Source organism: Camelina sativa, chromosome 9 (genome assembly GCF_030686135.1).
Source record: "Camelina sativa cultivar CO46 ecotype springtype chromosome 9, ASM3068613v1".
NCBI lineage: Eukaryota > Viridiplantae > Streptophyta > Magnoliopsida > Brassicales > Brassicaceae > Camelina > Camelina sativa.
In genome coordinates, this window is record NC_141888.1 from 1,241,874 (window position 1) to 1,261,893 (window position 20,020).

General features: G+C 32.7%; 1 protein-coding gene and 4 long non-coding RNA genes across 20 annotated transcripts; 2 read left to right on the plus strand and 3 right to left on the minus strand.

The window, feature by feature from the left end:
• Window positions 1–598: 598 nt before the first annotated feature.
• On the minus strand, window positions 599–7,560 carry LOC147937558 (uncharacterized). 16 transcript variants are annotated; one of them, XR_015565669.1, is made up of 21 exons: window positions 7,324–7,458; window positions 7,203–7,244; window positions 7,016–7,124; window positions 6,816–6,862; window positions 6,539–6,613; window positions 6,374–6,446; window positions 6,083–6,133; window positions 5,802–5,876; window positions 5,621–5,712; window positions 5,288–5,487; window positions 5,103–5,198; window positions 4,868–4,915; window positions 4,677–4,770; window positions 4,301–4,351; window positions 4,153–4,218; window positions 3,811–3,901; window positions 3,700–3,730; window positions 3,366–3,438; window positions 3,016–3,117; window positions 2,667–2,856; window positions 2,287–2,545 (listed from the first exon to the last, which is right to left on the minus strand). It is a non-coding gene; the product is annotated as an uncharacterized LOC147937558 (long non-coding RNA). The 16 variants fall into 16 exon arrangements; XR_015565660.1 differs by having other exon boundaries at window positions 3,016–3,233; XR_015565667.1 differs by lacking the exon at window positions 2,287–2,545 and adding an exon at window positions 599–908 and having other exon boundaries at window positions 2,667–3,233.
• Window positions 7,561–7,978: 418 nt separating this feature from the next.
• Window positions 7,979–9,758, plus strand: LOC147937559 (uncharacterized). Its single transcript, XR_015565678.1, has 4 exons — window positions 7,979–8,456; window positions 8,559–8,708; window positions 8,778–8,898; window positions 8,971–9,758. It is a non-coding gene; the product is annotated as an uncharacterized LOC147937559 (long non-coding RNA).
• Window positions 9,759–10,291: 533 nt separating this feature from the next.
• LOC147937560 (uncharacterized) lies at window positions 10,292–10,975 on the plus strand. Its single transcript, XR_015565679.1, has 3 exons — window positions 10,292–10,378; window positions 10,461–10,697; window positions 10,780–10,975. It is a non-coding gene; the product is annotated as an uncharacterized LOC147937560 (long non-coding RNA).
• Window positions 10,976–15,409: 4,434 nt separating this feature from the next.
• LOC147937561 (uncharacterized) lies at window positions 15,410–16,134 on the minus strand. The gene is made up of 2 exons (XR_015567078.1): window positions 15,933–16,134; window positions 15,410–15,780 (listed from the first exon to the last, which is right to left on the minus strand). It is a non-coding gene; the product is annotated as an uncharacterized LOC147937561 (long non-coding RNA).
• Window positions 16,135–18,664: 2,530 nt separating this feature from the next.
• LOC109131535 (defensin-like protein 8) lies at window positions 18,665–19,379 on the minus strand. Its single transcript, XM_019242581.2, has 2 exons — window positions 19,192–19,379; window positions 18,665–19,044 (listed from the first exon to the last, which is right to left on the minus strand). The coding sequence occupies exons 1-2, from the start codon at window positions 19,259–19,261 to the stop codon at window positions 18,875–18,877; spliced, it is 240 nt and encodes a 79-aa protein (XP_019098126.1). The 5' UTR covers window positions 19,262–19,379; the 3' UTR covers window positions 18,665–18,874.
• Between the last annotated feature and the right edge of the window lie 641 nt (window positions 19,380–20,020).

A 20,020-nucleotide genomic window follows, 5' to 3' on the forward strand; every position in this document is an offset into this window, starting at 1 on the left:
ACATTTTTTTATAGTATTTCACCAGGTCATTTGACCCACCATCTTCTCACGTCGGTCCGCCCGTGGTGACAATTCAACTGTACATCAATATTTTCCAAAAGAATATAAAGGCTTATATATTGAATTTTCCAAAACAAAATTTGGTCCTACTTAAAAGAAATTTTGGAAACAATTTACGTTTATTTAAGAGTTAAAATCAAAATTTTGTATCGAACAAGAAAGAGATAAGGCTGTGTGGAAAAGTGTCAGACACAGGAAAGGAAACATGCAGTGTGGCATTGTTAGCTATAAGAAACAAAATTCGAATTGTGACAAAATGAAAAAAACACATCAAATATTCTTGCGAGGTTTTAAATTATACAACTTATATATATATATATATATATCATTGTTTTTTTGTTACCGATCATATCATCAAATATATATATATATTTTATTACCGATCATATCATTGTTTTTTTATTCTTCTAGAAAAAAGTTGAAGAAAAAGGACGATAATTTTTTTTAAAACATTTAACAGTAAAAAAAAAAGGTGAAGTAAGACAAAATTATTTACATTTTGATGTAACAGAAGGAAAGAGAAAAAAACTATTTGAGTCGTGATTTTGCAGGAGTATGCATGGGTTTGGTGCAGAGACAAATATACCCCGCGCCTGCAAAATCCTTTACTCAGTTTTTTGTGAATTTGCAAAATTTACGACCCCACCTCAGTCCACTGGTCGATATGTCTTGTCACACGTGAAATTATTATTGTTTCTCTGATCTTTACATTATACAATAACAGATTTATACGTACGGTATATCTATAAACCCATATATAGTCATATAGCTTTGCGCATTGTTCAAGTAATAATGGGTTTTCGTTTCGTACCATTGCCGTGTCCGAAGGTTCTTAGTGAAGAATCACACTGAAAACATAACATAGATGTTTAGTTGTCATACTCTCTTTTGTGGTCTGCAATTACCATGGAATAATAAATATATTCTGCCTATGCATGTAGAAGCCTTAGAGAGAGTTTTATCTTTATAGGCCTTAAGGAAAAAGAGTCACTAAATGATTTTCTCTACGGCCCAAATATATATTTCGAAGCTTCAGTGGTGGGTGAAGCCCAACATGTATTTGTTTCTTCCAATTGTCTGTGTAATTGTATAAATTTTGAAAATTAGAGTGATTCTTTGAGACACTCATAGTTCAATGTCGAGCGTTTAATAAAACATAGAGGAGATTTTCACATAATAAAACTCTAATGTTGAGATTATAAACTAGGAGTAACCCAAAAAAGAAGGTTTAATTGTTAAGCTACGAACGCATTTAACTTTGCACCCACTAACTTTGATGTCTTTTGGTTCAATACGAATCTAACCATCATCGTTGATGTATTAAACGTGATCAACGACGCACACAACGATCATGTATTCTTTTTTAATTCATCGAACCTGATCATTCGATGAATTAATTTAGCAACACACGAAGACTTACTTAATGGTGGTGCCAAACAGAACCTGGTATATAATTGTAGTATATAACTCATTTATTATGTTTTCGGTCCCGTCTTCTAGTTCAACCTGGTATCTTCCAAAAAAAAATATTCGCTCACTCCTAGTATGTAATTTGTAAACATCTCCAAGTTTGTTTGAATATCTAATTTAATTTGGTTCAATCATTTAAAATACCAAGCACTAAACAAAATATTAAATTTAAAGTCCTTTACATCCTCCATACTCACAACCAATCATAGACATCGATATACCCTTAATTGGGTATAATTTAAGATAGACATACAAGAATAAATATACCCTTAGTCAGTTTATCACACTAACATTCTAAGACACAAGATGCAAAAGTCAGGATGGTAACATCCAAAGAAAAATGACAAAAAAAACGATGGCACTACCAACCAAAGAATTGTGTTCATGACCGGACAGATTTTATACTCTAACACAAAGCCAAAAAAATAGAGAAAATATTGTCCATTTCAAACAAACAATAGAGATAATATGTATTTTAAAAGCACACTATGTAATGGTCCAATAGCCTAAGTAAAATCTACATTTTCTCAATGTCTGATACAAAACTGAAAATTCTAGGATATCATTCACATGTTTAAAACAATCACGAAAGGTTTAGAGCATAACAAAAACCAACTACTTTCAAGATTCGAGGAAACTACAATTCATATATGTAGAAGTCGCACCTATGTCAGAATAGATATCTACAAGAGATTCTAAGATGCATACATTATATAGAATAGGAGACTCCGCATACATTATATAGAATAAAATAAATATCTAAAATGCATACATTATATAGAATAAAATAAAAGACTCTAAGATGCATACATTATATAGAATAAGAGACTCCGCATACATTATATAGAATCAAATAAATATCTCAGATGCATAGATTATATAGAATATGAGACCTTATGATACAAGCATTAAAACAGGGAGGATAAAAATATCAAAACACACAATGTGTCATCTAGTCTCTTGAATTGGAGTCTCTACCCCAACATCTTTAAGGGTTGATACATCATAACTACCACTTTGGAGTTCAGGTTAATGGAAATGAGTCAATCATCATTGAGTTCAGTAGCAATTTAGCTTTACGGAACAATCTATGTAACTACAAGTCTACAACTAAAACTAGAGAACAATATACATACCTGGAAGTTAAAGAGTTCCTCAAATGATCGGAGTTCAACCTTTATGGACTCTTTTCCTAGGGAAGATTCAGCTACCCAGTGTAGAACCTCGTATAGAAAAAGTAACAGTAAGAAAGAGCCACAAAATTATACAGAATATAAAGATGGTTAAAGAAAATAACCTTTGGCTTTGACTTTAAGTACAGAGCTGCTATTATGCAAATAAAAGAAAATGTCAAAACCACAAAGATGCTTTAGATTCAGAAGGGATTTTCTAATACTTATACTAAAATAGTGGGTCACAAATGCAGCTGCTGAAGTTATACTAATTCATGCTGCAAGTAGCCAAAAGACCTAGAAAGGGACATACCGAATGCGTTATATTCTCAAGAGAATCAACATTGCAGTAGTCATAATCATAGCAAGGAACAGAGCCGACCTTTGCGATATCATTGTGAAGCTGAAGAACACGCTGCAATATATCATTTAATGTCTATCATTGAAACAGAAAATACAAAGTCTCTCGAATTGGAGTCTGTCTCCCAGCATCTTTAAGGGTTGATACAGCATAAGCACCATAAACTGCCACTTTGGAGTTCGGGTTAATGGTAGTGAGCCAATCATCATTGAGTTCCATAGAGTATTACCATATTAGATACAATTTAGCTTTAGGGAACAATCTTTGTAACTACAACAAAAGCTAGAGAACAATATGCATACCTCGAAGTTAGAGTTTCTCAATTTATCGGAGTTCAACCATTATGGGCTCTTTTCCTAGGGAAGATTCAGCTACCTAATGTAGAAGAACCCCGATAAAAAGAAACAGTAAGAAAGAGCCACAAAATTATATAAAATATAAAGATTTTCAAAGAAAATAATCTTCGGCTTATGAACTATTTCATTATCATCAGCAAAGGAAACGTTGGTGCACGCAAATGGGAAAGCATATCTGCAAAAAGCAAGAAGCACATATAGTCACAAATGAATCATATTAAAAGAAAAAGTAATAATGATGAATAATATCCCTTTCTATACCTTAGCAAGACAGATTTACCAGGAGCGAACCCATAATAATCTTTTGAATCCTTCATTCGAAAGTCAGATTAGTCAATGTATATAACTCTAGAGAAGGGAACCTAAAACTAGTATGTGTAACACAGTTTACCTTGTAGAATGCCGAGGGATCATCATGCTTTTTTTGCTAAACTCCTCTCTAATATGATGCTCAAGAACTCACATGTATCATGCTACCATCACTTCAACATAGAACAATAGAGAGCAAATTTAACGAAGATCATAGACATATGCCAAACAGTATGTGTAAATATATAGCAAACCTTCTGATATGTGTACTAAATAATAAAAAGTTTGAAGACGTATACAAAATTATCATGCGCTGAAGATGGTACATCTAAAATGTGAGTAGTAGAGAATGACAGTTGGAAACTTGTAGCAAATGAAGTAAAAGTTTAAGTGAAGTTATTCAAGGATGCCAAAAAGAACAAACCTGGGAAGCCTTAAGTATGAATGTATGATCATATGCAAACAAACAAGAACGCCAGCGCCGCCACACCTGCCATGAGGATAATCACATTACCAAGGGGTCTCTATCAAATAAAATTTTCCTCCTTTATAATGAATCTAATCTGGAACACCTTAAAAATAGTGCATCGAGCTGAAAAGGAACACCACTTATCCATTATATTCTGTTGATATCAAATATTTGAGCCATTAATGCTACATAACTTGCATTGTTAGAAGACACAAACAGACAGAGACAATAAGAGTAGTTGGACATGAACATCTTGTAAAAATTATTCAATACTGATGCAATCAAGCAAGCAAATGTAACTCAGAATAGATAAAGCTGAAGTTAACATTGAAATCGTTTGTTTGTATATTAGACCCACAAAAGAAGGTCACTCTAACTTACTTTATTCGGAAGGCCATGAAAAACCATAAACATACTGTTCACACAGGCACATAATGAAAAGAAAATTCATAAGCGGATGAATAATAAACTGGGCGTACATATATTAGCATGCGACTCTTTGTGGCAGAGATCCCGTTTGTAATTTCACATCTCAGTTCCTTGGAAGCACGCATTACACGGATGTGGCTGTACCTAAAAACAAGGAAGATGATAAAGAGACTATTTAAACCATAGCAAATAGATGGGTGAAGACCAAAAGACAAGATAAATTAGCAAGTTAGTATTTTACCCAGTAGTATGAAGCATGTCGGGTTTCAAATTCAAGAGTACATAGCTACTACAGTATTATGCAAATAAAAGAAAATGTCAAAAACAAAAAAAAAACAGTTTTAAGAACTATAGATGCTTTAGATTCAGAAGGGATTTTCTAACACTTAAAGTAAAATAGTGGGTCACAAAATGCAGTTGCTGAAGTTATACTAATTCATGCTGCTAGTAGCCAATAGACCTAGAAAGGGACATACCGAATGCGTTATCGCAAGAGAATCAATACTGCAGTTGTCATAATCATAGCTCAGATAGATACACCATTTGTCACCAGCCTTAGGATGAGGTGTGAACTGCAAAACTTACAAACAAGTCAGACAACAAGAGACGGGAGAGAGCCTATTTCTTAAATGTAACCAGAGATGATGTTAGTTTAACTTGCCTTTATTCGATAGGCAGTAAGGTCATACATATCAAAAATTTCACTATGCATATCTTGCTTAATTCTTAGTGTTGCCTTTCCCTTCCTCAATTATTCCTCGTCCCATTTCTTCAAAAAGTTTTAAAGATTCTTCAATATGGCTATCCGTCCAGGGACTGTTCATTTTCTTCTCTCAGTGTTCCTTTTATTTACTCGGCAATCTGAATGTATAACAATTATCCGGTTGGATTAGTTTCATGTGTGAAGTAAGTTGAACTACTAGAGCTAAAGAATGGCAATTAATTGAAAAAATAAACAAGAATCCATATATCAATAAGTTTAAATTGATGTAACCTGATGATCAACATTAGCATGACTTCTCCGAATAAACTCCACTGCCAAATCATAAAGCTCTTAGAAATAATCACAGGTACGGTGTATGTAATCTAGGAAGAAAACAATGGTAAATGTTAGATGAATTCAAAACACACATGTAATAAAATCAATTTACCACAAAAAATCAGAAAACATGTACCTTGTCCTAAATTCTGCTACACTTAGACATCTCCTTGGCATCAATGAGATCATCAACATCTTTCGAAGGACTTAACTGAAGCAAATCAAAATTAGTTAATACTATGACAGGTCTATATTGCTCGAGAACAGGCTCCACATATGTTCTTATAAATTTAGACTCCGATGAATAAAAATCCATCCATTAGAAACAATATCTTCTCCATAATACAAATTACATATATTTCTCACTCAATGAATTTGACCCTAAACAGAAAGCAAATTGAAAACAGCCTAACATACCTCATTAACATAAGGCCAGATCTTTGTCAAGTGTTGGCTCAGCCAAGTCAACTGAGTAAATAAAAGCCAAAGTAAGAAGAATAAGTCCCAAGGATGAAAAAAATCTACAACTTTCGTTTCTACCAAATAAACAAAAAGAGAAAGGCATGTAAGTAGATGCAAACACATCAATATAAGTTGCACTACTAGAGCTAAAGAATGGCAATTAATTGCACTACTAGAGCTAAAGAATGGCAATTAATTGAAAAATAAACAAGAATCCATATATCAAAAGGTTTAAATTGATGTAACCTGATGATCAACATTAGCATGACTCCACTGCCAAATCATACAGCTCTTAGAAATAATCACAGGCGTATGTAATCTAGAAAGAAAACAATGGTAAATGTCTGATGAATTCAAAACACACATGTAATAAAATCAATTCACCACAAAAAAAAGTCAGAAAACATGTACCTTGTCACAAATTCTGCTACACTTAGACATCTCCTTTGCATCAATGAGATCATCAACATCTTTCGAAGGACTTACCTGAAGCAAATCAAAATTAGTCAATACTATGGCAGGTCTATATTGCTCGAGAACAGGCTCCACATATGCACTTATAAATTTAGACTCCGATGAATAAAAATCCATCCATTAGAAACAATATCTTCTCCATCAAGTTACATATATTGCTCACTCAATGAGTTTGACCCTAAACAGAAAGCAAACTGAAAACAGCCTAACATACCTCATCAATATAAGGCCAGATCTTTGTCAAGTGTTGGCTCAGCCAAGTTAACTGAATAAATAAAAGCCAAAGTAAGAAGAATCAGTCCCAAGGATGAAAAAAATCTACAACTTTCGTTTCTACCAAATAAACAAAAAGAGAAAGGCATGTAAGTAGATGCAAACACATCAATATAAACACAAGAAATTGATGGTGGTAACTTAACTTCTCACGCTCGGAGAAGACAACACATGAAGGATGAAACTCATGAGACAAAAGCTTCATAGAATCCTCCACAATCAACCTCGCAAAAGCAGCCACCGTATTCGCCTGATAAGAAGAAACAAAATCTCGATAAAAAAGAGCTGACTAATCGATGAGACTATCAACATCTTAGGAAACACTTACCTGAGCATCGATGTGTCTCTCACTTGTTACAGAAGTCAATTGCTGAAATAAAGAAACAAGAAATCTTATCAGAGAGAGAAATTTAAAAAACACAAACAAAACGGGAAAGACAGAGAAGTACCTTAGACAATTAGAGAGTGAATTCAAAACTTTAATACTGTATATCGTTCCAAAGTGCTAAGAGATCATAGCCTTCTAAATAGGAAAACATTCTAATATTTATTTTGGATTTTTAGCACATATGCTATATATTCCTAAAATGTATTTCTATATTTTAATAAACATAATTCACATAAAATTATTGTTAGATATTATCTTATGACATTATTTTAATTAAAGTAGATTGTTCTATTATCTTGTGATTTGAAATAGTGCCTTTACATATTTATTAAACCAGATTTATTTCTCTTTTTTTTCTTCTCATTTAAATACAAAATTAACATAAAATCTAATGTAGATATAAAAATTTAATCCATCTGTATTACAAAGGATAATTTTTTTAAGATTGTCAAATAGATTACGAAAACAATTAATGTTTAGTCATAAATGTATTTTTATTTATAAAAACATATTTCTCATAACTATTAACCTATAGTAGTTCATCCAAATTTTAAATTCTCAATTAATGAATATTGAAATCTACAATGTGACAGCATTTATTAGTTAAAAAAAATACAAATTTAATCGTTGTGATACAAGATAAATTCCTAAAACATCGTCTATTTTAATAAAGAGGGAGTAGAATATAAATTCTGAGCTAGAGCTTGCTTGCAACCCCTGAAAGGAGACCATGTAATGGTAAATATCTTCCATTATGTATATCCCAACCATGTTTTAAAAAATTCTAGGCACTAGTCGGACGGTCAAGGTGGGCCTAGTGATTAATTTACTAATCGGATGTTTCACCGATTGAATCAGCAAGAGCGAGATTTCTACAAATCATCATGGACTACTTTATTACCCAACATGTGATTGAGGTTTGTGAGGACAAGCTTGTTCTTGATGTGGTTTAAGACGGACAGGATGATAATAATAATAACAAACTCAAGAGGAAGTCTGATGATATACAATATGAAGGTGATCCGCGTTTTGCGTTACCGTTGATGTATGTTGCGAATTTGTATGAGACTTTAGCTGGTGAAGCAAATGTGAGGCTTGCTTCGTTGAATGTGATAAGGGAAAAGACTATTGGGGTTTCTCTTGAAGCAGCTGGTGGCTTGTATCGGAAATTAACTAAGAAGTTTCCTAAGAGAGGTATTTTTGTATCTGTTCTGATGTTTTTGCAAATGTGTGATTATGTTTGAGCATTGATTAGTTGATATGTTCGATTTGTCTCTTCTATGGTATATTTTACAGGAGAAGAAGAGAACTGGCGACTTCCGTTGAAACAAGGGCAAGATTTCCAGAATTGGTAGTACATGACGAGAAACGAGTTCGTTTCGTGGTGGTCAATGGTTTGGATATTGTTGAAAAGCCAGATGATTTGCCTATTGAAGATGCTGAATGGTGAGCAATCATCATGAAGACTTTTTACTATTATCTACATCAACATATAATTGGATGTTGTCACTACAGGTTTAAGCGATTAACAGGCCCTAGTGAAGTGGCTGTCTCTGCGAGAGCTAATAAATTCTATTGCCCTCGACCCAAGCATAGGCGTGGTCAAAATTCTGTCTCCAGCATCCATGGCTTGCCTGTAAGACCAATCAACTCTCTCTTTATAGCTTTGAGTTGGAAGAACAAGTGACAGTGTGTGATGTGATCACAGGTTTGACCCTCTGACCAAGACGCCCGAGACGTCCCGGACAGCTCCGAGACGCATGACCGAGAAGCATCGGACACGGACAAAACGCCTATCTCGAACGCGGCCAAGGCACCGGCGACCCTCCCAGGAGCCTCAACGCGACCAAGGGAGCTCCAGCAAGGCGACCAAACGAAGAATCAACTTGGAGGAGCAAAACAAATTCACATCTTGAGTATTTCAAGGCTGAGCTTCAACCTACGCACAAAGGACCCGAGGTTAGCATCACCAGAGAGCTTTAAGACACAACCAGCTTTGGGAAGCCTGAATCACGAGTCTTCACCACCACGCTAGTGTGAAGACACCCCTAAGCCATTAGAAGGAGCTGTACTCTTTTTCCTACTTTGGGTTTGTCCCAATGGGTTTACCAAAGAGGTTTTAACGAGGCAGCAAACTCTAGTGCATCTCCTCTTCGATCCCACTTGGCTCACGACTTGGAAACACTTATTGACATGCTTGGGAGCCAAGGAAGTGAAGATCCTATCAACGTTCAGCCAATGACGTGGCCACCCTATCCCCTTCCCTTATTTTCTTTTGAATTTCTTCTTGAACCTTCTTTGACCGTTCGATTGGTCTTTGCTTTACTTTACTTTTTCTTTTGCTTTTGGCCATGTGTATGGTTTAGATCATGGCCACGTCTCTAGGGTTTTAGAGTCTCCTTATGTAAGCCTCACTATATAAAGGCATCAACCCTCATTGTAAAAATCAGACTTGAAAGAAATAGAAATTTTCCTCAAGAGAGACTCTTGAACTTTTCTCCATCCTTTCATTAGTCAATCTGGGATTGCCTAAGGGAAAGAACCCTAGCAAGCCTTGAACCGGGTTCATGGCTTGTTAGTGACCGTATCAAGAGAAGAGCCAGCCCTCTTGTGTCGTCGCATCAATCCACCTCTATCCCACCTTCATCTCTTTCGTTCCACCTCCACAACCTCGAGTTCACTTCCATAAGCTCTCGAGTTTATCTTGAATCCACCTTCGCAGCCTCGAGTTCTTTACCATCAGTTCTCGAGACTTCCATCGCTCCATCTCACACGCTTCCATCAACGTTCCCCACCGAGTCTTGCCGATAGCCGCATCTGCTCCTTTCAGCCGTAACCGGTCAATCCGCTATGGCCTCACGTTCGTTCTCGCAACCAGCTCATTGGAACCTCACCGTGTCACGTTTCTGTCGTTTGAATCCATCCTGGATTCAGTCTCTTGAAGCTTGGCCGAGGGAAGTTCCTCCAATCTCAACTTGACCGAAGTCGCATCCTTTCTCCTTCCGCATCCGCGTCCCCGGGTCACATCAGTGTGTTTGTGTTTTGCTTTGCAGACATTTCCAAGTATAGACTCTTCAACGTTAGCCAATACACAAGGGTTTCGCTCCGATAATGAAGTATGCACATACTCTTTTTGAATATACATACTATGGCAAATTCTAATGTTAATGATCTTTCCAAAATTAATCATAATTGCAGGAACATCACACTCCTTCTCCTTCCAAACATCATATGTCATCTTTGTCTCATCAATTTCACCAATCTATTCAACAGAGCCACCACCATCATCAATCTATTTACCAAAGTCAACACGCAGCCACACATTTTCCCGGTCAGAACCATCAATGTGACCCTGAACTATCTCACACCCACCAGTCACCATCTATTTCACAGCACATGGCTTGCTTGCAACCCCTCACTGGAGGCCATGTAATGGTACAAATCTTCCATAATATATATCCGATTGTATCATTTCGATCTCCATTCCTCATATATATGTTCATCTGTCTTTCCACAGCCAACTAGTCCTACAAAATTCTGCGACCAATGTGGAGCACAGTACTTGAGAGAGACATCCAAGTTCTGCTTAGAGTGTGGTTCCAAGAGACTCGGGATATAGTCAAGAGAGACAAATCTTTGCTCAATTCTCCGATTGCTGAAGTCTGAGCAAGTTTACTTGGCACAGAAGTAGCTAACCTAATTGTGTTCCTAATTTTGATTAAGAAAGAATTACTCAAATGTTATCCAAAAGTTAGTTTATTTCTCATATCTAACAATCTTCTAAAAATTGCTCAAATGTTTAGTGTCCTGTGTGTAATTACAATTTACCCCGTAGGTTTAGTTTTTCGATTTTGATTATAAAAAAAAATACACATCAGCAAATTTAAATACACATCATTTTCGATTTTCCTCGTCACAACCCAAAAAAAAAACTTAACGGCTGAGTTATAGTATTTACGGGAAGACGAAAGGTCTCGTCGATTCATATGACGGCTGTGTTATAATGTTTTGTGGCTGAGTTATCACAATAAATAATCTGAAAGAAAACAGTTGATTTATATTACTTGACGGCTGAGTTATAGTATTTACGGGAAAACGAAAGGTCTCGTCGATTCATATGATGGCTGAGTTATAATGCTTTGTGGCTGAGTTATCACAAGGAATAATCTGACAGCAGAAAATGAAAGGTCTCGTCGATTAATATGACGGCTGAGTTATAATGCTTGACGCCTGAGTATTGCACAAAATAAAACAAATGTATTATAATAATACTGCATCGGACAAGTTTTCGCATTGTGCTCAACTTGTTTACATCGAGAGCATGCATTTAACTCATGGCTAAACACGTCCAATCTGTAGTCTTCAAGAACAAGCTCCACAAGCTTGTCGTGTGTTGTGCCTCCATCTATCTGCACAACTATACACTCTCTATCGTCGGTGTTAAATATATATCTCTGTTTCTTTACCCAATTACCGGAAACAACTAGTACCACAAGCTTGTCGTGTGTTGTGCCTCCATCTATCTGCACAACTATACACTCTCTATCGTCGGTGTTAAATATATATCTCTGTTTCTTTACCCAATTACCAGAAACAACTAGTACCGGAACTGGATCCATGAAAGAAAATGAAGAACAAGGTGAAGAAGAAGTAGAAGAACAAGGTGAAGAAGAAGATGAAGAAGAAGTAGAAGAACAAGGTGAAGAAGAAGGTAAAAACCATGTAAGAACAAAGTCAAAGGAACGACGTTTCGTATTTCCGGAGAAGAAAGATGATGACATGGAATGCTGACATGGATGATGCGTCTGACGTGGCAAGTCAGCCATCAAACAAATTATAACTCAGCCTAAATAAAACTCAGCCATCAAACAAATTATAACTCAGTCACAACATGAAAAACATTACAGTAATTAAAAAGCAAAAAAATGGCAGCCAAATTCAGCCGCTTCATCAACTGAAAATATGTAACTCAGCCGTATCGTTTAATAAGTCAGTCATAACTGAATAATATTCTAGTAATTAATCTTTTGCTACTAAGTCAGCTGTGAAATGACCGAGTTGTACGATAAGTCAGCCTATCACGGCTGAATTATAGTTTTAACCATAACTCAAACGTAACTACATCTTATAAGTCAGCCATTTTTCATAACTCAGCCACCCGAAAAAGTTAATTCAGCCGTGTCGTACTGATAACTCAGCCAAAATTTTGATAACTCAACCATCGGGTGAAAACTCAGCCGTAAAGACGGCTGAGTTAGAGCATAACTCAGCCAGATTTTAATAAGTCAGCCGTAGCGCTTGGCTGAGTTATGCTCTAAGTCAGCCGCTCTTACTCAAATGTTTTTTCCATAAATCAGCCGAAACATACCTATAACTCTGCCGTCATTACCTTTGTAATGCGTTACGGCTGAGTTATTTAATACACGTCAGCGATTTCTAACGTAGCGTCTGACATGACAATGACATTTTTGTAATTACGTTTTTTCCGGTAACATCAAACAAGGGCAAGCTGGGTATTTAGAAAATACCCGAAATATTTTAGTAATTTCTTTTTTTTTTTGTAGATTCTGGTAATATTACCTAAAATGTATAACATCTATGTAAATCTTTCTTTGCAAATGTGTTACCGTTTATATGGTTGTGGCTATGTAATATGTACGTGCCTATATATTCTGCCTAGCTGATATCTATCTGATCAGTACATGAAATTATTGTCAAAAGATGTGATATGACCCCCCAAAAAAAAAGTGTATTACAAAAATGAAATGCAAAAGGTGTTTTAACTTGTAATAATTTTAAAACGATTACATGAACGAGTCTATGAAATGAAAAGAAATATGCATTTTCTTTTTAAATATAACATTGACTAAAATTATAGATTTTTTTTGTATTGTTTTAATTGTTTCATATTATTTTAGTTATTTTCGAGAACAAATACATCTGAAAATTTAAGATATATAAATTAACAAAATGCTTCCGTAATATATTCAAGGTATATATTCTCCAACATAACAATTATTCAAGGTATATGTTCTCCAAAATGTTTCCGTAATTCAAGGTATATATTTTCCAAGAACTAATGTATAAAATATAATTGGTTATTGAAAATATTATGATCATCATGATGGTCTTAACACCTTCTGGTACATAAACAACGACTGAAAGGTCCATCGACTTTGCAGTGACCGCCTTCAAAGCGCTCAATGTAGTGGCAGATGAAGGCACACTTGTTATCACTCAAACACGTTTCTGAGAAACAGTTGCTTTGTGTCTTGTATATTTTATTCGCCATACTCATCTCTATATAAAAAATTATATTTGATAATGTATGTTAGTAGTGTATATATATATATATATATATAACAAAAATGTATACTAAGATATAAACAACCAAATTCACATCTATCTATGTATGAAAATTTAGATACTAGATATAACATAACATGAGTATTGAATCTGCAACGGCAACAAGAAAGATGAAAGAGATCAGGAGAAGGTCTGAGAGAACACGTCGAGAGAGCTGCATTATTGGAAAGAAAGAAAGTATGAATATTTTAGAGAAATCGTTGGAAATAATTAAGTGTTGTGTAGGAAGAAGAAGTTGGTGGCACTATAAATACTACAAGAAAATATATCCAAAGACACAAAATATTTTGTACATATGAACCATATTTGGTGGCTATTTTTATAGCATCGGAATTCCACAACAAAATTTTGGGCTATAGCATTGTAGCTATTTCTTCTCGTGGCTATTCTTCTGTCATAGTAAGAGCAAAGCCGACGAAGTTTGATTCTTCGAATCTTTCTAGAAGCTTTAATGTTTCTTTTTGATCTGTCTCTAGCCTGTTGATAGGTTTCAAGGTCTATTTTGGAAAATTTGTACCTATTTTATGTTGTGGTTCTTTTGTGGTTATTTTTGTCTTGGATATATGCCAATTGTTTTGTGGCAAATTTAAATAATTTATTGAAAAAAAAATTCATTCAATATTGAGAGCTTCATTTTTGGAGAGGAAAAGAGTATATAAATATTATAAAACGATTGTTGAAAATAATTAAGTCTTGTGTAGGAAAAAGAAGGGAAGAAGTGGGTGGTATTATATATAGATATATATATATATATATATATATATGTGTGTCTAAGAAACATATATATTTTTCTAAAGCAAATTATCTTAATCTAAAAATAGTTGTAAGATAGAAAGCATTCAAAAATTTATTTTATCTTTTTTATCACTTATGCCATATATTCCTAAAATGTATTTATGTATTTTAATAAACATAATTCACCTAAAATTATTATTACATATTATTTTATGATATTATTCTAATTAAAGTGTATTCTTCTGTTACCTTGTGCTTTGAAATAGTGTTTCCTTTACATAATTATTTAACCATATTAATTTTTTATTTTATCTTTTTTTTCTTTCTTTTTATTTAAATACAAAATTAACATCAAATTAATATGATGTACATATAAAAATTTAGATTATAAATTCTGAGCTAGGGCTTGCTTAATGGTACAAATCTTTCATAATATATATCCTAACTGTATCACTTCAATCTCCATTAAGATCATCATTTACTTATCTGTCCTTTTGCAGCCAACTAGTCCGGCAAAAAATTTCGACCAATGTGGAGCTCAGTATTTAAGAGAGACATCCAACTTCTGTTCAGAGTATGGTTCCAAGAGACTCGGATATAAGTGGAGATAGACAAATTTTTGATTGATTTCTCAGCTTGGAATCTCTTTTGAAGCACAAATTTATGTCGATTTGGTGAAGTCTGAGCCAGTTAACTTGGCATGGAAGTGGTTAGCCTAATTGTGTTTCTAATTTTGATTAGTGCAGATGTGTTACACTTACCTATGCATTATCTATGTAAGATGTGAATGACCGAAAATGAAATATATATTATGCAGAACCAATACAGGACTATTGGAATATGATGTGTCTTTGAATTAGTTTTTGAAGAATTGCAGAAGATGTTGTAAAATGTGGTATCACCAAATATTCTATATGTTTATCGTGGAAGGTAGCTCGATCCTTAGTTTGTACTTTGTAATAATTTAAACACGACAAGTTTGTCTAAGAAAGCATCTATATAAACTTTAATTTTGAATATAACATTGATTAAAATTAAAGGAAAAGTTTATTTTAATGTTTAAATGACTTTTTAATTAAATATTATAGTAATTTTAAATTAGTTTTAGTTATTTTCAAGAACAAATAAATCCGAGAGTAGAAGATAAATGACACAAATTTAACAAAGAGTGTATGTAATTCAAGATAGCAATTATTAAAGAGAGAAGTCTGAAATACAATTGGTTCTTGATAATATTATGATGGTCTTTAACAGGCTTTGGTGCAAAAACAACCAGGCAAGAATCCGTCTAATTCGCATTGACCGTCTTCAAATTTTTCAACTACTTGGCAGATGATGGCACAATTGTTAGTGCCTATGCACACACCTGAGAAACTTTCGCTCCGTGTCTTGCATATTCTTTCCGCCAAACCCATCTCTATAAATATAAAAACACATTTGCATATGTGTGTTAGTACTTAGTAATTAATGTCTATAATAAAAATGTATACTCATTATGTTATAACAACTAAATTCACATATTTGTATGTATGATAATTTCGATACTATAACATGACATGAGTATTAAACCTGTAGTGGCAGCAAAAACGATTAAAAAGATCAGGAGAAGGGCTGAAAAAACACGGTTAGAGAGCTTCATTTTTTGAGAGAGAGAAAGAGAGTATGAATATTCTAGAGAGATCGTTGGAAATAATTAAGTGATGTTGGTGGCACTATATATAGGCAACAAGGACTCAATATCTTACATAATATTTTAAATTTGTTGATAACCATCTCTAAAAAATTAAATTATGATATATATACCTCTTTTTGACATGTGTTTTTTAAAAAGAACTCTTAATACATCAATATCTATTTGATTTGATTGAAGTATGTTACTATATCTAAGAAACATATTTTTAAAGCAAATTATCTTAAGCAAAAAATAGCTGTAAGATAGAAAACATTCTAATATTTATTTTGTCTTTTTATCACATATGCTATATATTCCTAAAATGTATTTCTATATTTTAATAAACATAATTCAAATAAAATTATTGTTAGATATTATCTTATGATGTTATTTTAATTAAAGTAGATTCTTCTATTATTTTGTGATTTGAAATAGTGCCTTTACATATTTATTAAACCAGATTTATTTCTCTTTTTTTTTCATTTAAATACAAAATTAACATAAAATATAATGTACATATAAATTTTAATCCATCTGTATTAGAAAGGATGATTTTTAAGATTATCAAATAGATTACAAAAACAATTAATGTAGTCATAAATCCCCTATATAATAAAATGGAAGTACACAACTTTTTTTGTAGAATATATAATTTTTATAAGTTGGTTACAAAATAGGTTATAAATTAAATATATATTGGTTACAAAAAAATTATAGATTAATTGGTCAATTTGTGGGTTATATGAATACACTTAAGAATATCCGAAAGAACCCTCTTAAAGAGAATATTCCAATGATTTATATAAATTCCATAAGAAAATCTTAAATATTCTATGTATTGTTACAAAATATATACTGTTAGGCATAAAAATATATTGTTAGGCGAAAAAAATATATATATGCAATTATCAAACATGTTCATATTAAAAAAATTTCACCAAACATGTTCAAAAATTAAAATAAAAACAAACAACAAACATAACTATTTCTCATACATAAAATTACAAAATTAACAATACAAAACTTACAAAATATGTGTTTTTTTCAAGCCATCATATTTAATATTTTATTGTATAATGTTTTATCCAAAAAAACTTTAAAAAAAAAAGCATATAAATAATATTTTATTCTAAAATTATAATATAAATAAAAAGAATTTCAACTCGTGCTCTAGCACGGGTCTTAATCTAGTGTAATTTTATTTATAAAAACATATTTCTCATAACTATTAACCAATAGTAGTTCATCCAAATTTTAAATTTTCAATTAATGAATATTGAAATCTACAATGTCACAGCATTAATTAGTAAAACAAAAATACAGGAAGTCAATCGTTGTGATACAAGATAAATTCCTAAAACATCGTCTATTTTAATAAAGAGGGAGTAGAATATAAATTCTGAGCTAGGGCGTGCTTGCAACATCTAAAAGGAGACCATGTAATGGTACAAATATTCCATTATGTATATCCCAACCCATGTTTTAAAAATTTCTACGCGCTAGTCGGACGGTCAAGGTGGGCCTAGCGATTAATTTATTAATCGGAGATTACATGGAGATTAACCGGGGACTAGTTTTAGGGACTATATCTAATTTTAGTAGATATATGTTTTATATTTTGACTTAAATCGCAGATAAGTTCGGTAGTGCTGTGGTTTAAGTCATTCAAATCGAGTTCTAGTTCTCAAGATCGATCTCAGCAACTGCTTTTTATCTTCTTCTTCTTCCTTTGACTACGCCGACAAACCCTAAACATGAACCAATTTGATTTTTTTTGGTTTTTTACTCAATTTTTGTTTGATTTCCAGTATATTTATGCCCAAAGGCTAAACCCTATATATCTAATCATAAATAATCAATTTGTAACTAAATTTTAACAAAAAGTGAGTTTTCCACATAGCCGATTTCTTATCCAAATATACTGAAATCGCAGCGGCTAGGTGCCACCGAGCGCTTTTCTGGCGATGAATCGGCCGCAGAGGCCGATTTTTAAAACAGCGATCCCTACTATATCATTTCGATCTCCATTAAGGTCTTCACTCATTTATCTGTCATTTTACAGTCAACTAGTCCGGCAAAAAAATTCGACCAATGTGGAGCTCAATATTTAAGAGAGACATCCAACTTCTGATAAAAATATGGTTCCAAGAGACTTGGATATAGTGGAGATAGACAAATTTTTCTCGGGTTGGAATCTCTTTTGAGGCACAAATTTACATCAGCTTGGTGAAGTCTTAGCCAGTTTACTTGGCATGAAAGTGGTTAGCCTAATTATGTTTCTAATTTTGATTAATGCAGATGTGTTACACTTATCTATTGCTTTTAGCTATGTAATATGTGGATGACCAAAAAATGAAATATATATTATGCGGAACCATTACATGACTATTGGAATATGATGTATCATTGAATTAGATTTGACGAATTGCATAAGATGTTGTAAAATGTGTATCACCAAATTTTCTATATGTTTATCATGGAAGGTAAATCGATCCTCAGTTTTAACATTGTAATAATTTAAACAAGACGAGTTAGTCTAAGAAAGCATCTATATAAGCTTTTTTTTTAAATATAACATTGACTAAAATAAAAACAAAAGTTTATTTTAATGTTTCAATGACTATTTTAATTAATTTATAGTAATTTTATTATTTTTAAGAACAAATAAATCCGAAAGTAGAAGATAAAAAACACAAATAACAAAGAGTGTTTGTAATTCAAGAGATATATATATATATATATATATATATATATATATATATACTCCAATAACCACATAGTAATTATTAAAGAGAGAAGTCTGAAATACAACTGGTTCTTGATAATATTATGTTGTTATTTAACAGGCTTTGGTGCATAAACAACTACGGAAGGCTCCGTCGAATTCGCATTGACCACCTTCAAATTGCTCGATTAGTTGGCAGATGATGGCACAATTGTTATTGCTCAAGCACACACCTGAGAAACGGTCGCTGCGTGTCTTGCATATTTTATCCGCCAAACCCATCTCTATAAATATAAAAATACATTTGAGCATATGTGTGTTAGTACTTAGTAATTAATGTCTATAATAAAAATGTATACTCAATATGATATAACAACTAATATTTGTATGTATGATAATTTAGATACTATAACATGACATGAGTATTGAACCTGTAGTGGCAGCAATAAGGATAAAAGAGATCAAGAGAAGAGCTGAAAGAACACGGTTAGATAGCTTCATTTTTGGAGAGAGAGAGAATGAATATTCTAGTGAGATTGTTATAAATAATTTAGTGTTGTTTGGGCAGAATAAGTGTTTTTGGTGGAACTATATATATATTATATATATAGGCAACAAAGACTCATTATCTTCCATAATATTTTAAATTTGTTGATAACCAACTCTTAAAAAATAACCTATGATATATATACCTCTTTTTGACATGTGTTTTCTAAAAAGACTTTTAATACATCATTATCTATTTCATTTGATTGAAGTATGTTATTATTTAAGAAACATATTTTTTAAAGCAAAATATCTTAAGCTAAAAATAGATGTAAGATAGAAAGCATTCCAATATTTATTTTTTCTTATTATCACATATGCAATATATTTCTCAAAATGTATTTCAGTATTTTAATAAACATAATTCACATGAAATTATTATTATTATATGTTATCTTATGATATTATTCTAATTAATGTTGATTCTTCTATTATCTTATGCTTTGAAATAGCGTTATCTTTAAATATTTATTTAACCATATTTATTACTCTTTTTTTTTTATATTTTTTTTCTTTTTTTTTTTCTTTTAAATACAAAATTAACATCAAATATGATATACATATAAAAATTTAGATTATAAATTATGAGTTAGTGAAACAACCCTTCCCCTTTTTTTTTTTTTACATATAATTCGCTAGTGGTCCCATACCCACTAACATTCTAGCAACAATCAACAACCGCGGATAACCAAAGAAAACATTCCATTAATCCAA

What these genes read in the sequence shown, in the direction of transcription:
- LOC109131535 (XM_019242581.2), bottom strand. Translation starts at nt 19,261, where the DNA reads ATGAAGCTATCTAACCGTGTTCTTTCAGCTCTTCTCTTGATCTCTTTT. An exon ending in CCTTATTGCTGCCACTACAG is followed by an intron (nt 19,045 to 19,191) that starts GTTCAATACTCA and finishes TTATATTTATAG; the next exon opens with AGATGGGTTTGGCGGATAAA.